This window comes from Chamaea fasciata, unplaced genomic scaffold (assembly GCF_029207755.1).
Source record: "Chamaea fasciata isolate MVZ Bird 193981 ecotype frontalis unplaced genomic scaffold, bChaFas1.0.hap1 SCAF_5, whole genome shotgun sequence".
In the NCBI taxonomy this organism is placed as follows: domain Eukaryota; kingdom Metazoa; phylum Chordata; class Aves; order Passeriformes; family Sylviidae; genus Chamaea; species Chamaea fasciata.
The window spans coordinates 65,750,731-65,770,527 of NW_027094090.1; the positions used below are offsets into that span (position 1 = coordinate 65,750,731).

The 19,797-nt window shown below is 40.7% G+C and overlaps 1 protein-coding gene across 4 annotated transcripts in view; it reads left to right on the forward strand.

Moving 5' to 3' along the window:
* The window catches only part of EP300 (E1A binding protein p300), a 67,137-nt gene extending 48,650 nt beyond the window's left edge, over window positions 1–18,487 (forward strand). For all 4 annotated transcript variants that reach the window (XM_066184200.1, XM_066184201.1, XM_066184202.1 and 1 more), the window contains 12 exons: window positions 1,470–1,550; window positions 3,607–3,663; window positions 5,083–5,160; window positions 6,220–6,287; window positions 6,926–7,076; window positions 7,629–7,775; window positions 8,196–8,309; window positions 9,927–10,092; window positions 10,744–10,908; window positions 12,931–13,092; window positions 13,543–13,824; window positions 15,087–18,487. In XM_066184200.1, the coding sequence (XP_066040297.1) occupies window positions 1,470–1,550; window positions 3,607–3,663; window positions 5,083–5,160; window positions 6,220–6,287; window positions 6,926–7,076; window positions 7,629–7,775; window positions 8,196–8,309; window positions 9,927–10,092; window positions 10,744–10,908; window positions 12,931–13,092; window positions 13,543–13,824; window positions 15,087–17,303 (3,688 nt within the window). In that variant the 3' untranslated portion in view covers window positions 17,304–18,487. The remainder of the gene's footprint in view (window positions 1–1,469; window positions 1,551–3,606; window positions 3,664–5,082; window positions 5,161–6,219; window positions 6,288–6,925; window positions 7,077–7,628; window positions 7,776–8,195; window positions 8,310–9,926; window positions 10,093–10,743; window positions 10,909–12,930; window positions 13,093–13,542; window positions 13,825–15,086) is intronic.
* Window positions 18,488–19,797: the final 1,310 nt, after the last annotated feature.

A 19,797-nucleotide genomic window follows, 5' to 3' on the forward strand; every position in this document is an offset into this window, starting at 1 on the left:
ATGAAAGCAATCAAAGATTATACAAGTTATATCTTAACCTTTTAAAGCTTGGTAAAGGTTTTTAGCAGCAAATGGTAGTTTTTAAGCTTCTCCTACTTAAATCCTGTAATATCCCACAGTAGCTATTGTAGTTTTAGACTTGTATGTAGTGTAGAGCTTGTCATGTCATATTTTTTGCTTATGTTTGTCTATGGGCAAATACTAGATGAACCGAAAAAGTATTACTCAGAAATCTGATGTTTGACATGTTTTCAAATGCTAGAAGGGAATGTCTGCATTGTAACAGGTGCCTACATGTGACTTGCAGATTACATCATATATACAGATGCATATATCTGTAGATTTAAATGTATAATTCCAGAAGTACTGTGTCTGCATTATCTCAGATGAAAACTGGAAAAGAAGATTGAGACCTGTCTTTTTAGCCTAACAGTTGCTAATAACATAAATTAGTATGGCTTTATAATAAACTTGTTGGGTTTTTTTAATTTTTTTATTTGTAGCTGTCTTGTGCACTCAATTAGTTGACTTATAATGGAGAAGCCATAGCTTTAGAACATTTTTGAAGGCTAGGGTAGAATCTTGAATTTATCTCTGTTTTATTGAGTTACAAATGAAATCTTTCTCTGTAATGCTTGCTGTAGTGATGGCTGGACTGTTCTATGTGCAGACTTGGCTATGGCAGAATCATATCCATGTGGAGCATTATGTGTCTAGTTGATGTTAGTTAACACGGAGTTTAACAGTTCTATTAGTCTGTAAGAATTTTGAGGACAGATTTTATTGTTCCTAAAGTTTATTGTATTTAGCTTTTCCTCTCAACTGGAAGAGAATTCTGTGGCCTTTCAGCATTTATACATTTAATATGGAAGACTACCTCTCTTCCATTGATCTCCTGCAGATCCTCCTCACAACAGAATTGCTGTGCTGATGTACAAGTCAGAGTAGCAGTTCTTCCTTCCCTCAGCTCTTTCCCCTATCTCATTTTAATTCTTTGCTGTACATGGCATGGATTATTAAAATGAAGAGGGTATGGGTATGCTAGAATGGAATACTCTTGTTTAATTTGTTTTTATCGTTTGCTGCTTGTGACCCATTTGAGAGATTTAATGCTAATCTGTGCTTTGCCTTGGCTTTCTGCTTTGTGTTGTCTTGTCTTGCTTCTATGTTTTTGTTTTTGTCCTGCAAACCCCCATTTCTTTGTTTGTGTGTGTTATTTTTTTAATTTCTCCTTCATGCTTGTCACTGTCTGCACTTGGCTTTGATTGCGCAAAAAAAATCAAACCAAAAAACCAAACACAATGTGGGGCACATAAATCTGCATCATTGAATATCCTTGTCGCCGTTGATGACCTGCTCTCTGCTCCTGTCCCTTCCTTGGCCTGCTGTGATTGGTGGCTCCGTTGCTTGACTTGGGCTGTGTTGTGTGGATGGAGCAGTTCACCCAAATATGGCCTTCTTGCTGACAGGTATCATTTCTGTGAGAAGTGCTTCAACGAAATCCAAGGGGAGAGCGTTTCTCTGGGAGATGACCCATCACAACCTCAAACGTGAGTTATTTGTTTGCTTGGGCTGTGCTTTTGTGAGCTATATCACAGCCCACAGTGCTTTCTGTAGGGAAGGGGAGTTCAGCTGTAGGTTTTTAGGCTAATTGAAGGTGGATGATACATCCTTCATAAAAGCCTGGACTTGTGCTTGTCTTTAAAACCTGGACTGACTGAACTAGTGAAAAATAAGCACTTAGTGCTTAAAATTGCAACTGTACCAATAGAAGGGAAAGAAGAAAATGGCTTTTTCCAAGTGGAAGTATTCTACCACAGAAAAATAACTATGCCTGCAGGCAAGTGTGTGACAGATACAGCTTGAAATGTCAAATGTACCATTTTCTTTAGCTATGCTATTAAACTTGTGTTCAACATCAGGTTGTTTTTCATCCAAATCAGAAGCAGACAACCTCCTTTTGCCATACAAATATTTCACTGCTGGAATGCCATCTGCCTACAAGAAATGCTGTGCAGCTGTTGAGGACACAATAAAAGGCTGTGCATGGATTTTACCGTGTTGGTGGCAAAATGTTGGGGCAGTCTCTCATTTTTCTGCATCCTTATACCTCCCCCCAAAAAAATCTTGAAACTGAATTTTTGGAGACTAAGGAAGCCCTTGAGGGACAAATGAGTGCCAAGCAGTTACTCCTTGAGCCATTCAAGAAATCTCTTTGGGGGAAGGCAGTGCAACAACCCTGCAGGTAGAAAAAAAATGGGGAATTCAGGAAAGCCAGAGGGAGAGTTGTTGAAGTTGGTAATTGGACAAACTGAGTTAACTTTCATTTGGAACCAGATCCTGGATGCACTAATGGATACATACAGAACAGTACTGGAGGTATCTGTTTGGGCTTGGGATGATGTAATTGTACTGAAAGAGGGTAGACTGAGATTATGTACAAGGAAGAAGTTCTTCACTATGAAGGTGGTGAGGCACTGGAACAATAAAGAACACTGGCACAATAAAGTTCTGGATGCCCAATCACTGGAAGTGTTTAAGGACAAGTTGGATGGAACTCTGAGCAACCTGGTCTAGTGGAAGGTGCCCCTGACAATGGCAGGGAGTGATAATCTCTTAGGATCCCTGCCTGCCCAAACCATCCTAGGATTCTGTGATCTACCTTTCTGGAAGGAAAAAGGAAGAAATAATGTTGTATCCTGGTCAGTACAGTGGGCCATGTCATGTTCCTGTGGATAGATGGATTGCTATTCTAGTAGAAGCCAAGATATAAAATTTAATCAATATAGAGTCAAAGAGTCCTGTTCCATGCACCATATTATAAGAATGGTTTGAGGTAATTGAGGTATTTAACTTCATCATTTATTTTATGATGAACTTCCAGTATTCTGCAGGTGGCACTATTCGAATAAACACTGAAATAAGAGGAGATAGGAAGGTTAATTCATCTCGTGCAAGTTGGAGTGAGTCTGTGTCATTGCTTATCAGAGTGGGACATACTGATCTTCTCATGTTGTGCAGAATACTCTTTGGGTTAAATGCTCACAGGTTTGAGTAACCTCACTGTCAAAAAGATGGAATTTTAGGCCTTGAAAATAACGTAGAGAAGGTAACGATAATGTATAGTAGTGGCTGGGTTGGGGTTGCAGAGTTTGGAAGCTGAAATTTATCTTTTGAAGTCAGTGTATGAGGAGGGGCTAGGGGAATCTGAAAAGAGATAACCTACCTTTCTCAGTAATGAAAGATAATTTGAATTCTTTGCCTGCAGAATATAAGGCATATCAAGTAGTCTTTTTGTCATTAAATACTAGTCAGACCTATCTAAAACTTGAATTGTCAGCAAACTTTAATATTTATTCTGTAGTAAAACTGAATAAGGGAACAATGTTCTTTACAAGAGAAAAATGATGTTTTCCACAGACAAAGTGGAGTGGCATGCACTTCAGTTGTCTGTCACTGTGTAACGCAATTACTTTCCTTGTAGTGCCAGTGAGTGTTTAAAAAGTCTGCTTGAAGGCTTTATCTTGGTTTGTGAATAGGTGTGGTATTGCATGAATGTTTGTTGTCTTGTGTTAAAACTGAGTTTTATTACCTGTTTCTCCATAGCACGATAAACAAAGAACAGTTTTCAAAAAGGAAAAATGATACACTGGATCCTGAGCTGTAAGTATTGCTGTCACTCCTGAATGATCCTCATTTTATTATACATACTTTGTAAGATACACGTTACTCATTTGCCATCAGCTTTGTCTTTGAATGTTTCCCGCTTTCATGTACCTCAGTTAGGGGCTGCTCAGTAATCAGCAGATATGGCATTCAGTGCTGAGAACCCAAACCACTGTGGCTGTGCTTGGGAAATAGGTAACACTGGATGTATGGGCTGAAATGACTCGATTTTGTTGTCTTGCATGTGGATTCAACAGAAGGATGATTGCAGATAGCTCTGCTTTGAAACTTTGTTGTGGCAAATTCTCAAGTCTCAGAACTGATTTGAGTCATTTGGCAGTAGCTGTTAGTACTGTTGGCATTTCTAGTTTCTGCATTTTATAGGCAGCCGTAGTAAAAGGAAAATTGTATTTTGAATCAATCAGTTCTTCTGTACTGTTCTAAAAGCAGAACTGTAGTCATTCAGTAACATTAAGATGATGGTGACTCAGCTGCTTTTCTTGATATTCCTGAGCAGTTTTTTTTGAAGCTGCTTTACATGGTCTTGCATCATACACCTATGCTGCTGTTTTGTAAATATTATCTCAGTTCTCAAGTGAATGAACAAAAAGGACATTTATTGTTCCCACACAATCCTTCTAAAGGCACAAGGGTCAGCCAGTTCTTCTGTTTTACAAGGGCTGTGGGAAGGAGAGAATAGTAGCTTGATTCATAACTTTTCTTTCCCTTTGTTAAACTGAAGATAGAATATAAGCCTAACTTAATGTGATACCACATGCTCTACATAGATTACAATTATTCATTTGAAGTCTCAAACTTTTAGACAGGCATGTTCAAAAGGAGTCAGATTGTCCAAATATCTGAAGCAACCTTAGGTATTTTGGAGAATTACATCCACCGACGTCTGGGAACTAAACCATACAACTTACCTCAGTTGTCCTTAAATCTCTGCTAATCTTCTGAAAGTGACTTAGGTATTTGCTTCTGTGTTCTTCCTTCCCACCTTTCTGCAGTATATTTGTAATATACCCCAGGGTTCAAGCATAGTGGGGCAACTAACTAACAGGTGTTTCACTTGGTTCTTTTCTGACATGTGTGAATCCATTTTCCTCTACTCTTTATAGCAACAAGCAGTTTACAGATTTTATCTTTAAATGGGCTTCACTTGACAAAAAATGAGTGGATGGTGGTAAGACAAGCAAATGGTAATAATGTCTCCCTGCACAGACTGCCTGACTTGAGCTGGCAGGTCTTAATTTGTTCTGAAGACTGTTCTCAGCATAGATGTGCACTCTGTGTTAAATAGAATCAAAGGCCTAAATGCTAGAACTGCTCGAATAAAATATTACAAAAAATACAAGCAAGCAATGATACTACTAACCTTTGCTTCCTTTTGCCTTTTTTTGCCTTGTACAGATTTGTTGAATGTTTAGAGTGTGGAAGAAAAATGCACCAGATCTGTGTTCTTCATAATGAGATAATCTGGCCTTCTGGGTGAGGAATTTCTCCATATTAAGTAGATAGCATATTTACTATTTGGTAGATCTTACTCATAAACTTCCTTATATTTAAAAGACTGTTTAATGGAAAAAGTTACATTCCCTGATTTTTTTACACAATCTGTAGGGTAACATCTAATTTAGATAGTATATCTTCCAGTGTTGTGTGTGAAGTTTTGTAATCTTTAATGTTACCAGTGCTTCTTTCTATGGAAGATAGAAGCATATGGAAGCATTTCAGCCTTTTATGTTTAGAGATGCTAGCCTCTCATGAAAAGATTTTTTTAGTTCTGGTAACAGTTTCAGACTGATCTCTTTTCTCTACAAATCATAATGTTTTGTCATCTTCAAAAAAATTTGTAACAAGGATTTAACAGGTGAATCAACTTCTTTGACCTCAGTGATCAGATTAAATTTAAAAACCAATACAGTTTTCTTTAGATGCTCCATGGTTCTTGATTAACATATGTGTTTTCTTCTGAATGATTTAAAAACTTTAAAAAGTATGATAAATTATATGTTGATAAAGTTTTATAAGAGCTTAAATGTCCTATTTCTTGTCAAAAAAGCTGTGAGTTTAGGATTCTGTTGTCCCATCCACATTGCTGCAGAAGAAGATGGATGTCCTGTGAGTGAGGAAGAATCATGGAATCATTTCAGTCTACAGTGTGTTTGGGCATTTAGAAAAAAAATCAGCCTTATGCTTGATGTTGCAGTGTCTTATCATCATCAGAGTCAGCAGTTTGAGCCTATTTGCCCCAAGAATACTTTGAGCTGATATTGTTAGACCTGCCAGTGGAGACTTCCCTGGGCTTTCCAGTGATGATGTGGATGAGTGATGACTCATAGAGCATGCAGCACCTGGAGCTTAGATCTTCCTCTGCAGCTCTGAAACAGTTGGGCTGTTCTTTGTGCTTTTATTTCAAATTTCAGTTAAGGTATTTTCCAGACCAGATAAGATCTGATGAAAGATTTTGCTTCTAATGGTATGATGCTAGAGAACTTGGTGGTCTGACTTGGGGTGCCTTCACTTTCTCTTTTTTTTTTGCTTCAGCTTCGTCTGTGATGGCTGCCTAAAGAAAACGGGACGAACCAGGAAAGAGAACAAATTCTCTGCTAAAAGTAAGATTCTGACACTTGCAGCAGCAAATTTAAATAATATGTTAAGAATGGGGAAGAGGTGGCTTTTATGCTTGTGTTGTGTATAAGGTTTTTGGAGCTCAAGGAGGATACTTTTGGTCAGTTTTGACCATAACTTCTGTGGTGTTCTGAGTGTTTCCATTCACGGGTGGTAGTGTTAGTTAATAGTTTGTTTTTGAGCACTTCCATTATTGAAAGATATTCTTTGGTAAGTGGAGATACTAACTTGGCCAGTATGGTTTTATAGACAGAATATAGTTCCAAATGCAATGTCTGCTTGTGAAGATGTGTCTGAAAGAGGTGTTTTGTAATCCAATTTAGGTAATTAATAACATCTATTCAGGAGAAACCTTAATTGCGATTGACTTTAAAGACAAGATAGAAATTGGGTTGAAGTACAGATTATTTATTCATTTAAATAATGTATTGGCCATAAATGTGCCTGCAGGGGAAAAGCAGCTCACCCCATCTAGAAGTGGCAGGGTTTAAAGATAAAGCTTTAATGTATGTTAACATACTGCATGTGTTAAAAACCATTTTTCATCTAACATCTGAGTAGAGAAATCACATATGAACAGTTCAGTTTTGTATATGTTTAGAGTTGTATTTTCCTCCTGCAGGGTTGCCAGGTACAAGACTGGGTACCTTCCTGGAGAACAGAGTCAATGATTTCCTAAGACGACAGAATCACCCTGAGGCAGGAGAGGTCACAGTTAGGGTGGTACATGCATCCGACAAAACTGTCGAAGTAAAACCAGGAATGAAAGCAAGGTATGTTTGTTTCTAATTTTGCTTTCTTTTGGTGGAAGTGGGAGCTGTTTGTACTTAAATGATGCACTTAATTAAATAGAATCATTTAGGTTGGAAAGCAGTTCTAAGCTTGGGTCCAACTGTTATCCTAGCACTGCCAAGGCCACTGCTAAACCATATCTCCAAGCACTACAACTATGCATCTTCTAAATATCTCCAGAGATGGTGACTCAAACACTTCCCTGGGCAGCCTGTTTCAATACTTGACAGTCCTTTCCGTGAAGAATTTTTTTTGTAATATCTAGTCCAAAAAGAGTGTTGTATTCAAAACCTCATCACCAGTCAATTTGTAACAAACAGGTGTTCCAGCAGCATAATTATTTTTTGTGATGAGTGTCTTTTTCACAGTAAAAAGTGGGTGCCTCATATTTGAGTAGTTTGTGAACATCTAACTTTCAAATTGCACTAAAATTACACTTAGAGTAGCCCTTATCTTTGTTGCCTTCACCGAGTAACACGCAGTCTCTGATATGTGAATATATTTGGTATTCCTCTTCACCCTCTGGTCTGCAGGTTTGTAGACAGTGGAGAGATGGCAGAGTCTTTCCCTTACCGTACAAAAGCGCTTTTTGCCTTTGAGGAGATTGATGGTGTAGACTTGTGCTTCTTTGGGATGCATGTGCAAGAATATGGCTCCGACTGCCCTCCACCCAATCAAAGGTGAGGAACTCCATGAAAGTCTATTTTACCTTAGTACTCTCTTGTTTGGATGAACCTCCTGTAGTTTTGTATAGACCTTCCCAGTTGCTTATGTCAGACCCCCTAGTGTGTTAGGTTTTAGAAACAAAGTAGCTTCTGTAATGTTAGAGTTGTTTCTTAGTGGGGATGCTGGCTGGCAGATGGTGTTGCCTTAAGGATCACTTACCTGTGTTCTCGAGGTTGAATAATTTTAGGGAGATGAGGCTAGGATATCAAAAGAAGACCAAGTTTCTAGAGGTGAATTAGGATCAGAGGCTTTGCAGATTGCTGTTATAATGGATACTTCAGATGTATAAAATAACATTAATGAACTTGTAGAATTACTTAAAAATCCCTCCTCTTTCTCATGCTTTTTTTGTTGTGTTTTTTTTTTTTTTCCAGGCGAGTGTATATATCTTACCTTGACAGTGTTCATTTCTTCCGCCCTAAATGCTTGAGGACTGCTGTCTATCATGAAATACTAATTGGATATCTAGAATATGTTAAGAAACTAGGGTAAGTATCTTATAATGTTTTCTTCCGTACAGCATTTCTGCTGAGTAGTTCTTGCTGCAAATTAAATTACTTCATCCTATAGTAAAAAATATGATGCCTAAGTATCAACCTGTAATAGAATAATGTGACAACAATTGTGTACAGCTGAAAAGAAGAAGAGAAAAAGGGATTGCAGGCTTTTCAGGGGAGGTCTCTGCTTTAGATATTTTTCTTTCCAAACTTATGTAAAACTTTCTTAAGTCTAAGTAGAAACAGTGAGCCTCTTCTCCAGTAAAATGCTGTTGTCGTTATGTAATGCTATGGCGTTAATTAGATCATTCCTTTGGGCTAGCAAGTACGTTCTTACCCTTGCTTACAAGGAGAAAGTTGTGTATTTTGTCTGTACTGATTAACTCTGTAACAGTTTCATAAGGCCACTAAGAAGTCTTGGGTGGTTGAAATTGTGAGAAACTGAAGAGTTAGGAAAGAAGGAGAAAAACATACTTGGACAGCACAAAAGAACACAGAACAACTGCAGTAACAAGAAAGGTGGAAATTAAATTACCATGGTTACTGAAGTATAAAGGCCAGTGAAGTAAACATCACTCTATTGTCAAGGTATTTGGTGTACGTTGATGAAGTTATTTGTTGAGAGATTGTTAGGGACTATGTTTAAAGCAGTTGATGAGAAAAGTTAGGGGAGTTGAAATGGAGGTAAGTAGTACTATCTTCAGTACCTCAGTGAGGTGGTGTGTTCTTTATTACTTCAAAAGCATACATTAGGCTTCTTTCTGCTTTTTTTGTCTGATTTCTAAGCTGTGAGTCTGTACATTTGCTGCATAGAGCTCAAGCCTCAGCTTTACTTAATGCTGTTTTGTGTGCTAATGGGTAACATCAGGTTCTAATTTTGGGAAAACAATCTTGGTCATGCAGTATCATCTCTGCATTCTCAGGCAGAAGGAATGGCAACTGGCTGCAGCTCCCAGGGCTTAGGGATGGTTCTGCAGAGCTGTTTCTTGCCCTGTTGCTATTTTTCTCTAACTGGTAATTTCTCCTACTCGAGTTCTCTTCAAAAACTAAGTGAAAAACTGAGGATGAAGAAGTGATCTTAGGTGTTACTGTCGGTGCAGCTGCTACTATTTGGCTGTCATCTATCTTAATAATACTCCAGATTGTACACCCAAAACCATAGCTTGGCAGTGCCTGTTTATTCCAGATAAAATTCTAAAACTTTTTCAAACCAATTCTCAAATCCCAGAGGATTTACAACAGAAAAGTAAATTCTGTCTTTAAGTAAATCTGTTTTTAAAATGTTGCTAGATAAAGTATTACTGCTCTGTCTTAAGATTTCACTACTGAAATACCTAGACTCCATCTTTCTCCCATTAGTTAATTTAGAGATGGCAGTTGCAGCTTTGTGTCAGGCTTTGTTTTTTATGTAGGCTGTAAAATGTGCACACTTTACATGTAAGTCCTCCATATATAGTGCTGGATTTTGGAAAATTAGTGAAAAGATGGAAGTGTTAGGTCCGGGAACAGCCGCCAAGTCAGTGGTGGCGCCACCTGGTGTCAGTGAGGAGAGCGCACAAGAGTCCATTGTCAGAGCCCACATATCCCGGTTTTGTCTGACCACGCCAGGTATACTACTGGACACATCTGGGCGTGCCCGCCCAGTGAAGGAGATGACTACATCTTCCACTGCCATCCTCCTGACCAAAAGATACCCAAACCCAAGCGACTGCAAGAGTGGTACAAAAAGATGCTGGACAAGTCTGTGTCAGAGCGTATCGTCCATGATTACAAGGTGTGTTAACTGTGTACTTGGGGGATATTGACCAATCTTGTCTTGATTTCTTCCTTGCCTTATGCATTGTGCCTGATTCTTGGTGGTTACTGCATTAGTTTTAAGTGAATTGAGCACCAAAAGTTTAGAGTTAAAACATATTCTTCTCAAAACATACAGCTTCTGAAATCGTTCTAGCAAAAGACTTGAAACAGTTCCTTAAAACAAACTATATTCTTGAGTGTACTGTAAAAGAGCAAAAGAATATATATGGAATTTTAAATCTTTTTGTGTTAGATCAAATTGCAGGAGTAGGATGCTAATGCACTTAGAAAGAAGTAAAATCTTTGGAATTATCAGGACTTAAATGGGTGTTGAGATTGCGGTGATTACATTGTCCCAATTGGTAAGAGTACACACTGAAATCTAGCACACAGTAATGATTTCTTTCTTTTGAGTGGGAATATTTGAAATATATTTGACCAACTGTACAGTGTTAAATTTACAGTGTTAAATTTGCACTTAGAATGTGCTCTCTGAAAATAAATTGAAATATTAAGCTTTCCCTTGTTTAGTCTGCTAATGCCTTTTTCTTGTTGCTCATTGTGAATGTCACCTTTCATTATGTGACTTGTAATAGTGATAACTGAAAGTGGGTTTGCCATCTTTTAGGATATATTTAAGCAGGCCACAGAAGACCGTCTAACAAGTGCAAAGGAGCTCCCTTACTTTGAAGGGGACTTCTGGCCTAATGTTCTGGAGGAGAGCATTAAGGAGCTAGAGCAAGAAGAGGAAGAACGGAAGAGAGAAGAAAACACTAGTAATGAAAGCACAGATGTAAGGATGCTTCGGCTTTTCATAATCTAATGTAAAAGTTCTGATTATATATGGCTAATTGTTAAAGAGGGGGGCAAGATTTTTCACTTTTCACTCTAATATAAATTTCAGTTTTACAATTTATAAGTTAGAGCTGGTAAATACCACTAAGCTACATATCAATGAACAGCAGGTGTTCCTATAGCTATAAACTGTCTAATTACCAAAGGCAATTTTGTTGAAACAGCTGCTAGTTGAATATTTTGTTGTTGAAATCCAGTTGTTATCAGTGGTCACGTTGCCACCTCAGGCTGATTTAGAAGTTTTTTCCTTAAGCATTAGCTTTTAAATCACTCTTTTCTTTCTAACTTAGATGTTATAACACCAGTCTTAGCAGAATGTTCTGAGAAAGTAATGGAATGCCGTGAGTTAGTACTTGACTTTCAACAGGTTTGTTTAGTAGCTTTAAGGCATTGAGGATCTGAAGCACAAATTACTGCTGAACTGTTGTTGGGCTACTTTAAACTAGAGAAATTTCTTGCTGGTGTCTTGTGCAATAATTTTTGAGAATGTACAACTGTGTTATCAAGTTCAACAAAAAACCCCCTCAAAAATAAAAGAGGTGCCTCTTGATTCAAAAATAAATTTGAAAGTGAACAAATGCAGAATTTATGCATCTGCCTATGCTCTGAACATTTATGGAAGAGGCGCTGAATCTAGGATAAGTTTAGTAGTTTTGCTCATGCAGTAGTACTTGTTAGTTAATTCTTTAAGCACTGCTGCTTCATCACCTTATCAGGTACTAGATTTTTTTGGGGGGTTAGAATTTTTTTGCTGGAAGATCTTTGGATCAATAAAAGTTAGGTTTAATGTTACAATTAAAAATTGTGATTCTCCTGTGCTGCTCTTTGAAATACCTTCTTTCAAGGACTTTGCAACATGATATCAAATTTGCATTAAATAACATCTTTCTTAGGAAGGTATTGTTTGCTTTCTACAAGGCATAGCTTCAAGTCCTCATCTCTCTAGTATAGCCAGAAACCACTTGTGAAGGATCATTTAGCTCTGTGTGTGAGGTTGGTCAATATTAGTTGAGCCTTCACAGCAGTTTGGCCCCAAAATCCTGAGGTAGGGCAAGCTTGCAGTACATTATTATTTAACTTTATTATTATTGTTATTGTTAATATCATCATCATCATTATTATTATTATTATTATTATTATTATTATTATTATTAATTCTTTATTGATCCTATGTTTCACTCTTGAAGAAGGAGCAATAATAAACTGTACTGTCAAGTGACATGATAGTCATCCATGTTCACTGGGAATTTCCATTCTTGCAGAGTTATTTTAAGCTTAGGAAAAATGCTTGTTTGGCTAACAATTACTTTGATCCTGGATCATCTTACGCTGTGGGTTTTTGAGGGACTCTGAGCAGCACAGAGAGGAATAAATTGCTAACAGAATATAGTTGAAATTAAGCTGATCTGTTTTGTTTGACTGTTGCAGGATATGACAGGTGCATGATAGAAGTTGCACTACTAATGCCTTTGGATTTCAGAACAACAACTTCCTACTAAAATCAGTTTAATGCAGTCTGTTAAAAGTAAATTTGTCAGAGCTGTAGCAAACTAAATCTAGGTGGTTTAAGTCTTATCATTGTTTAGTACGATATCAATTGCACTTTGCAGTTATTTTTATTTTTGAATTGCATTGAGAATTCATCTACTGAACCCTTTTGTGATTGTCCAAGAGTGTGTAGCTGTAACAGACAAACAAGTTTCATTATATAACATTTTGCTTGTATGTCCTGAGCATCTATGCTTTTAATATTTTTGAATGTATGTATTGCTGATCTTGATATCTTTTGGAGTAATTCTAATAGAATTAATTTAATGTTTCTGTGAACCCTAGTACGTGTCTTCAGAGTAAATGATTATGAAGTGTGTTTTGTCCTGCAGTTATAGAATATGTGAAAATAATAAAAGGGTGATGTGGTGTGGCTTAGATACCTGACATAAAATGTCTTTAAAATTGCTAGGTGAGCAAGGGAGACAGCAAAAATGCCAAAAAGAAGAACAATAAGAAGACAAGTAAAAACAAGAGCAGTTTGAGTCGTGGCAATAAGAAGAAGCCTGGCATGCCCAATGTGTCCAATGACCTCTCCCAAAAGCTGTATGCCACTATGGAGAAGCACAAGGAGGTAACGGTTTATTGAATGAGGAATGTTTTTTACTCAATAAAGAGGTGTACAAAGCTTTGATATTTCAGAGTCATGCCCTGTAGATTATACAGGTTTAGTTGGAGAATTGAGTGGCTCACCCAGAGGGACCAGTACCAGTAAGTCTGGGCACTCTTTGCTTCAAGGGCAATGGGAATAAATGCAGCTGTGGTCATGCAGAACTTCCTAACAGTCTGGATTGCCACACAATTCTACTGTTACTGTTCAGTCCCGTGCCCCTTGCCTATTTCTTCAGAGGAAAGTGAACCTACAGGGCACCCAGAGGTCCGAGATTTCCCAGCCTCACAAGCACCCCACCTGCTGGCAGGTCATTCAGTGTTACCTGATTCTGGAACTGTACACTCTGTAATGAGGTTTGGTGACCAAAACACCTTGATAAGTGGTAGCATAATAAGCCTTTTTATTTTTCAGGTCTTCTTTGTCATCCGTCTCATTGCTGGCCCTGCAGCCAACTCCCTGCCCCCCATCGTTGAGCCTGACCCGCTCATTCCATGTGACCTGATGGATGGGCGTGATGCTTTCCTAACCCTTGCTAGAGACAAGCACCTGGAGTTCTCCTCACTACGAAGGGCTCAGTGGTCAACCATGTGCATGCTGGTGGAACTGCATACCCAAAGCCAAGACCGCTTTGTTTACACCTGCAATGAGTGCAAGCATCATGTGGAGACCAGGTGGCATTGCACTGTCTGTGAGGTATGTTTGGGGAAGTTTTCCCTTCTTCTGTTCTGTATCTTTGTGCCCAAAGCGTTCTTTACCTGATTTCTCGTTATTAGCTGATGGAAAACATTTTCCTTTAGAAGTGGTTCTACTAATGTGCTGCTTGGGGTGTGATTTTTGCCTTGTGGAGAGCTTGGAATAGAGTTGTGTTTTCTGTAGTTTATTTAAGGTGCTGCTGCCCAAGAAATTTGGAACTGTAGCCATGGCTTGAGCTGGAATGGTAGAATCATCTGATTTTTCTGAAGAGCAATGTATACATTTTCCTTCCAGAGTCAGAATTGTGGGGCTGCAGTATTTCTGTAAGGAGGACTCTGTTGGTTTACTGCAGAGGTTTTGCTGTGCTGCAAGTCAGATCCCAATACTCTTTTGACTCCTTCATTACTCTGTTGTGTCTCTGTAAAATGCTGCAAACAGCATTTGTGTTTTCACAAGTGTTTGCAAAACCAGTCTATTTCAAGATTGAGTCCAGGGGTTTGGTTCAATGCCCACTGGAAGCTGGATTATCATTTTATCTGGCTTCTAACCTAGTTTTTCAGCCTGCTGGAAGGGAATGACAGACTCAGATTTGATCCTAATTACAATTTGATACTTCCATTTCCTCTGGTTACATATATACTCGCATGTGTGCTTTTACCATCTTGGTATATACCAGAAAGTAAATTCTAAATTTCCTATGGTTTAGTAAATCCTAAGAACTTACGTCTTTTTCTTAAAGATCAAGTATTGAACCCAAAGTCATGTGCTATTGCTTTCACTGAATGTATTCTGTTCTTTCAGCACTCTCTGTTGTTTAACTCACATCTCCAAACTGAAAATGCAGCTTTCATTCTTTTTTGAAAGCTGGTACCTCTTCTGCCACTCTTGCCCTCTTCTTTTGAAGCAGAAGCAGATGAGCAGCTATTTGTTCCCTGACTATTTCTTCTCCTTTCCTGTTGGGATTTTTCTGGCCCAGCTGAATCATGTGTGTCTTACTAGCTCAGAGCCAACTTGTTTTTTAAGGCTTATATATTTGTGTAGCTTTCAGACACCCTTACACCCACACACTTACCCTGGCTATAATTTGGATTTATTCCTTCTCTAGTACCTCAACATGGCATGAAAGATTGAATTTTCCCCTAGAGCAGCAATTTGCCTGCAACAGACTGGGAGTAATTTGACAACATGGCATGACATCATTTATTCATTTCTTTTTTGAAGTTTCAGGAACACTGATAATTCATCCTTTGTTGTCTTTTCAGGATTATGACCTGTGCATCACCTGCTATAACACTAAAAACCATGACCACAAGATGGAAAAATTAGGCCTTGGTCTAGATGATGAGAGTAACAACCAGCAGACTGCCACGACGCAGAGCCCTGGCGATTCCCGCCGCCTGAGCATCCAGCGCTGTATCCAGTCTCTAGTCCACGCCTGCCAGTGTCGCAATGCCAACTGCTCGCTGCCGTCCTGTCAGAAGATGAAACGGGTTGTCCAACACACCAAAGGCTGCAAACGCAAGACCAATGGAGGGTGCCCCATCTGCAAGCAACTCATTGCTCTCTGCTGCTACCATGCAAAGCACTGCCAGGAGAACAAGTGCCCCGTGCCCTTCTGCCTCAACATCAAACACAAGCTCCGTCAGCAACAGCTCCAGCACCGCCTGCAGCAGGCGCAGATGCTCCGAAGGAGGATGGCGAGCATGCAGCGCACAGGTGTGGCAGGCCAGCAGCAAGGATTGCCATCACCCACACCGGCCACGCCAACAACTCCAACAGGCCAGCAGCCTACGACACCACAAACCCCACAACCCCAGCCTCTGCCCCAGCCTGTGTCACAGCCTCAGCCTGCACCTCCCAACAGCATGCCACCCTACACCATACCAAGAACTCAGACCCCCAGCGTTGTATCCCAGGGCAAGGCAGGTGGCCAGGTGACGCCTCCAACTCCACCTCAGCCACCACAGCCGCCAGTTCAGGGTCCTCCACCGGCAGCAGTGGAAATGGCCATGCAGATCCAGCGGGCAGCAGAGACCCAGCGCCAGATGGCACAGGTTCAGATCTTCCAAAGGCCGATTCAGCACCAAATGCCCCAGATGCCACCAATGGGAATGAACCCTCCACAGATAGGCAGAGGTCCCGGTGGCCATATAGATCAAGGAATGGGGCCAGGAGGGATTCAGCAGCAGCCACCATGGGTGCAGGGGGCCTTACCCCAAGCCCAGCTGCAGCCAGGAATGCAGAGACCATCCATGATGGCAGTAGCTCAGCCAGGTCAGCCAATGAATATGGCCCCTCAGCCAGGGATGGGTCAGGTACCTGGCGCTGCTCAGCCCAAACAACCACCTCTGCCCCAGGCGGCCTTACAAAACCTACTGCGGACTCTCAGGTCTCCCAGCTCACCCATGCAGCAGCAGCAGGTGCTTAACATCCTTCACTCCAACCCTCAGCTGCTGGCCGCTTTCATCAAGCAGCGGGCAGCCAAGTATGCAGGGTCTCAGAACCCACAGGGCATGGCGGGGCAGCCTGGCATCCCGCAGGGGCAGCCGGGGCTCCAGCCACAGCAGGCCATGCAAGGGCAGCAAGGAGCTGTGCACCCCAACCCAGCTGTGCAGAACATGAACCCCATACAAGCAGGAGTGCAGAGGCCCAGCATGCCACAGCAGCCACAGCAGCAGCAGCCGCAGCAGGCCATGGGTGGGATGAATCCTCAGGCGCAGCAGATGAATATGAATCACTCGGGGATGGCTCCTCAGTTCCGAGATCTCCTGATGAGACGGCACCAGATGATGGAGCAGCAGCGCCACCAGCAGCAGCAGGGAGCTGGACCGACGCTGGGGCCAGGGATGGCCAACCACAACCAGTTTCAGCAGCCCCAGGGTGTTGGGTATCCCCAGCAGCAGCAGCGAATGCAGCATCACATGCAGCAGATGCAGCAAGGAAACATGGGACAAATAAGCCAGCTTCCACAGGCCATGAGTGCAGAGACAGGAGCCAGTTTGCAACAGGCTTTCCAGCAAAGGCTGCTGCAGCAGCAGATGGGGTCCCCAGCTCAGCCCAATCCTATGAGCCCCCAACAGCACATTCTTCCCAATCAGGCCCAGTCCCCGCACCTTCAGGGTCAGCAGCTCCCTTCATCACTCACCAATCAAGTGCGTTCTCCGCAGCCTGTACCCTCACCGCGGCCCCAGTCCCAGCCCCCTCATTCCAGCCCATCCCCTCGGATGCAGCCTCAGCCTTCTCCACACCATGTCTCCCCGCAGACCAGCTCCCCACATCCAGGACTGGTAGCTGCCCAGGCTAACCCCATGGATCAAGGGCACTTTGCCAGCCCAGACCAGAGTGCAATGCTTTCCCAGCTTGCTAACAATCCTGGCATGGCAGGCCTCCATGGTACAAGCGCCACGGAACTGGGGCTCAGCTCCGAGAACTCAGACTTGAATTCAAGCCTTTCACAGAGTACACTAGACATACACTAGACATGTTGTAGCATTTTGGGAGCAGAAAAAATTTACTAAAAAACAAACAGACAAAAAAAACCCACTTATTTTCACAGGACTTTTTGTACTGAAGACAAATTTTTTTGAATCTTTCTTAGCTGAAATGACATTTTTCCCTGGAACACATCTGAACTCTGCAGCAGTAGTTTATGGTTTTAAAAACAAACCAACAATGAACCTGAGGGACAGTAGAGTACAAAGAATATATTTTTGTTATGGCTGGAATCATAACCAGTCTTTTTTCTTGGCTTTTTTTTTTTTCCTTGTGTGTGTTGGGGAGGTCGGGGGAAAAGGTGGTCTTTTGGTTGTTCACCAAAGGATGCCCTGCTCATGCCTCCAATAGGTTTTATTTTTTTTAAATTAATGAAAATATGTAATATTGATAGTTATTATTTACTGAGGCAGATGGTAAACATTTTCCCTATTCTGGTTTTTCTTCATGTCACTGCAAAAAAAACCACCACAAAAACAGAACAACAGAAAAACACAGAAGAACCTTTTCTTAAAACTGGAGGACAAAAGGGGTTAATGTTGCTTTAAAAATACATTACATATATAAATATATATATATATATATATATAAATAAATACCAGTCTTTTCCTCTTTGGTTGGAAATATGTCAATTCTTTGAAAAATGTAAAAATATTAAATAACTCAGTCCCCTCCTGAAGTCTACTTTTGTCCTCCAAGAATTTTCTATACAAGAGTCTGAGCTTAAAAAAAAAACTTCAAGTATTAAAGTAATTTGTACGTGTAGAGAGAAGACAACATTTTTGGAAATACACAGGGGCAGCTGCCAAATGGATGTAGTATATATATTGTGGTTTCTGTTTTCTTGAAAGATTTTTTTTTTGTTATTTTTACATCTAACAAAGGAAAAAAAAACATAAAAAAGAGGGTAAGAAACAATTCCAACAGGATTATTTCAACCTGAGAAAAAGTCGCTGGGGTTTCTTCTTTATGCTTGCTTTCTCTCTCCCATGCCCCTTTCCCACCCTCTTCCACTTTCTGTAAAACTTGAAAATAGAAAGCAAAAAACCCTCAAATGTTGTATATCATGCAATTCAAGTTGGTTACTTATAAATAAGAACTTTCGATCACTGTATAGACTGTTAAAATTGATTTCTTATTACCTATTGTTAAATAAACTGTGTGAGACAGACAGTTTGTTTTTAATGTTTCCCTTCTCTCCCACACATGTTGCTTGTTCATAAAAGGTGAGGGTAGCAGAGTATGTGCTACTTCAAATGTTTGCTGTCTAGATGTCAGAGAGCTATTTAATGTATATGACTGTTTTAAAATGAAAATCTCTAATAAGGGATGTGGAGTAATAATTAGTCTTCTAAGTGGACTCTTTTGGTACAACTCTGCATTCACGTTGTTCCCAGCATGTATCTTACCAAAGAAAGGAGGTCTGACCTCTGCAGTTGTGCCAGTCAGCTGTGCCCCACCCTGCTCACACAGCCTGAGAGCATCTGATCTTCAAAGGACCTATTTTGCATTTTGAAATGAGAACTCTTTGTTTGGATATGTGATATTAAAAGATCCTATTTCACTTGGAGTATATTGTGCACCTTTTGGCACTGAAGTATGAGCCCAAGGTAAGATTATGTGGATGTCCTGCAGGCAGGTGCTGCACTAGGATGGTGCGTGGGTGCCCAGTTACCCTGTGTCACATCTGGTGACCTGCTGGATACAGGGGCATTCCTGAACAGAAGTGCTGTTGCCAGGGAGCATGCGTGCAGTGACCCCAGTTGGGTGCTGCCCACAGCTGCGCTCACGTGGAGTTGATCCAGTCGTGTTGTGTGTTGTGCTTAAGCTGTTTGTGGTGGATGTGGCTGGTTCATTGTGGGCTTCCTAAAACCCAGCCTTCTGGTGTGCATGTGTGCTTACTGCCTAGGGAGTAACTCACCACAAGGGTGTTACGCACCTGGAAAACCCGATGGGACCAAGGATGTGACCAGAGCACGATTATGTAATGCCAGCTCTGTTGGGACCATCAGCGTATCAGCAGATCCTAGACAAATAGCACAAGCAAGTTGACCTCAGGAAACTGCTGGTGGAAGATGATGGAGGGGGTAAATGTGGAGCGATGGAAGCTCAGCCAAGTGCCAAACACAAGTAATGGTGTATTACAATGTGAATAGATGTTAGAGATCTTCAAAAGCTGGAGTAAAATGCTTGAGTTTTGGATATAAACACAATTAGGGCAACGAATCTTGTATTTAAAAATTAATTGGTGGCAAGCCTTCAGCAAGATGGTGGAAAGTTTGTGGCAGCAAACTTCAGTAGCCCTGGGCTTTGGTCTTCACCCTTGTCTAAACCTTATACTGCTTACCCTGGCGTGGTACAGACCAGCTCTGCACCAAGCCCACAGTTGCCCTGGTGCTTTTAGAGGGACTGCTGACCTAAAGGAGAGCAGAAAGAAAAAAACCCCCATGTGTTGAGTGCCAGGACAGCAGCCTAGGATTG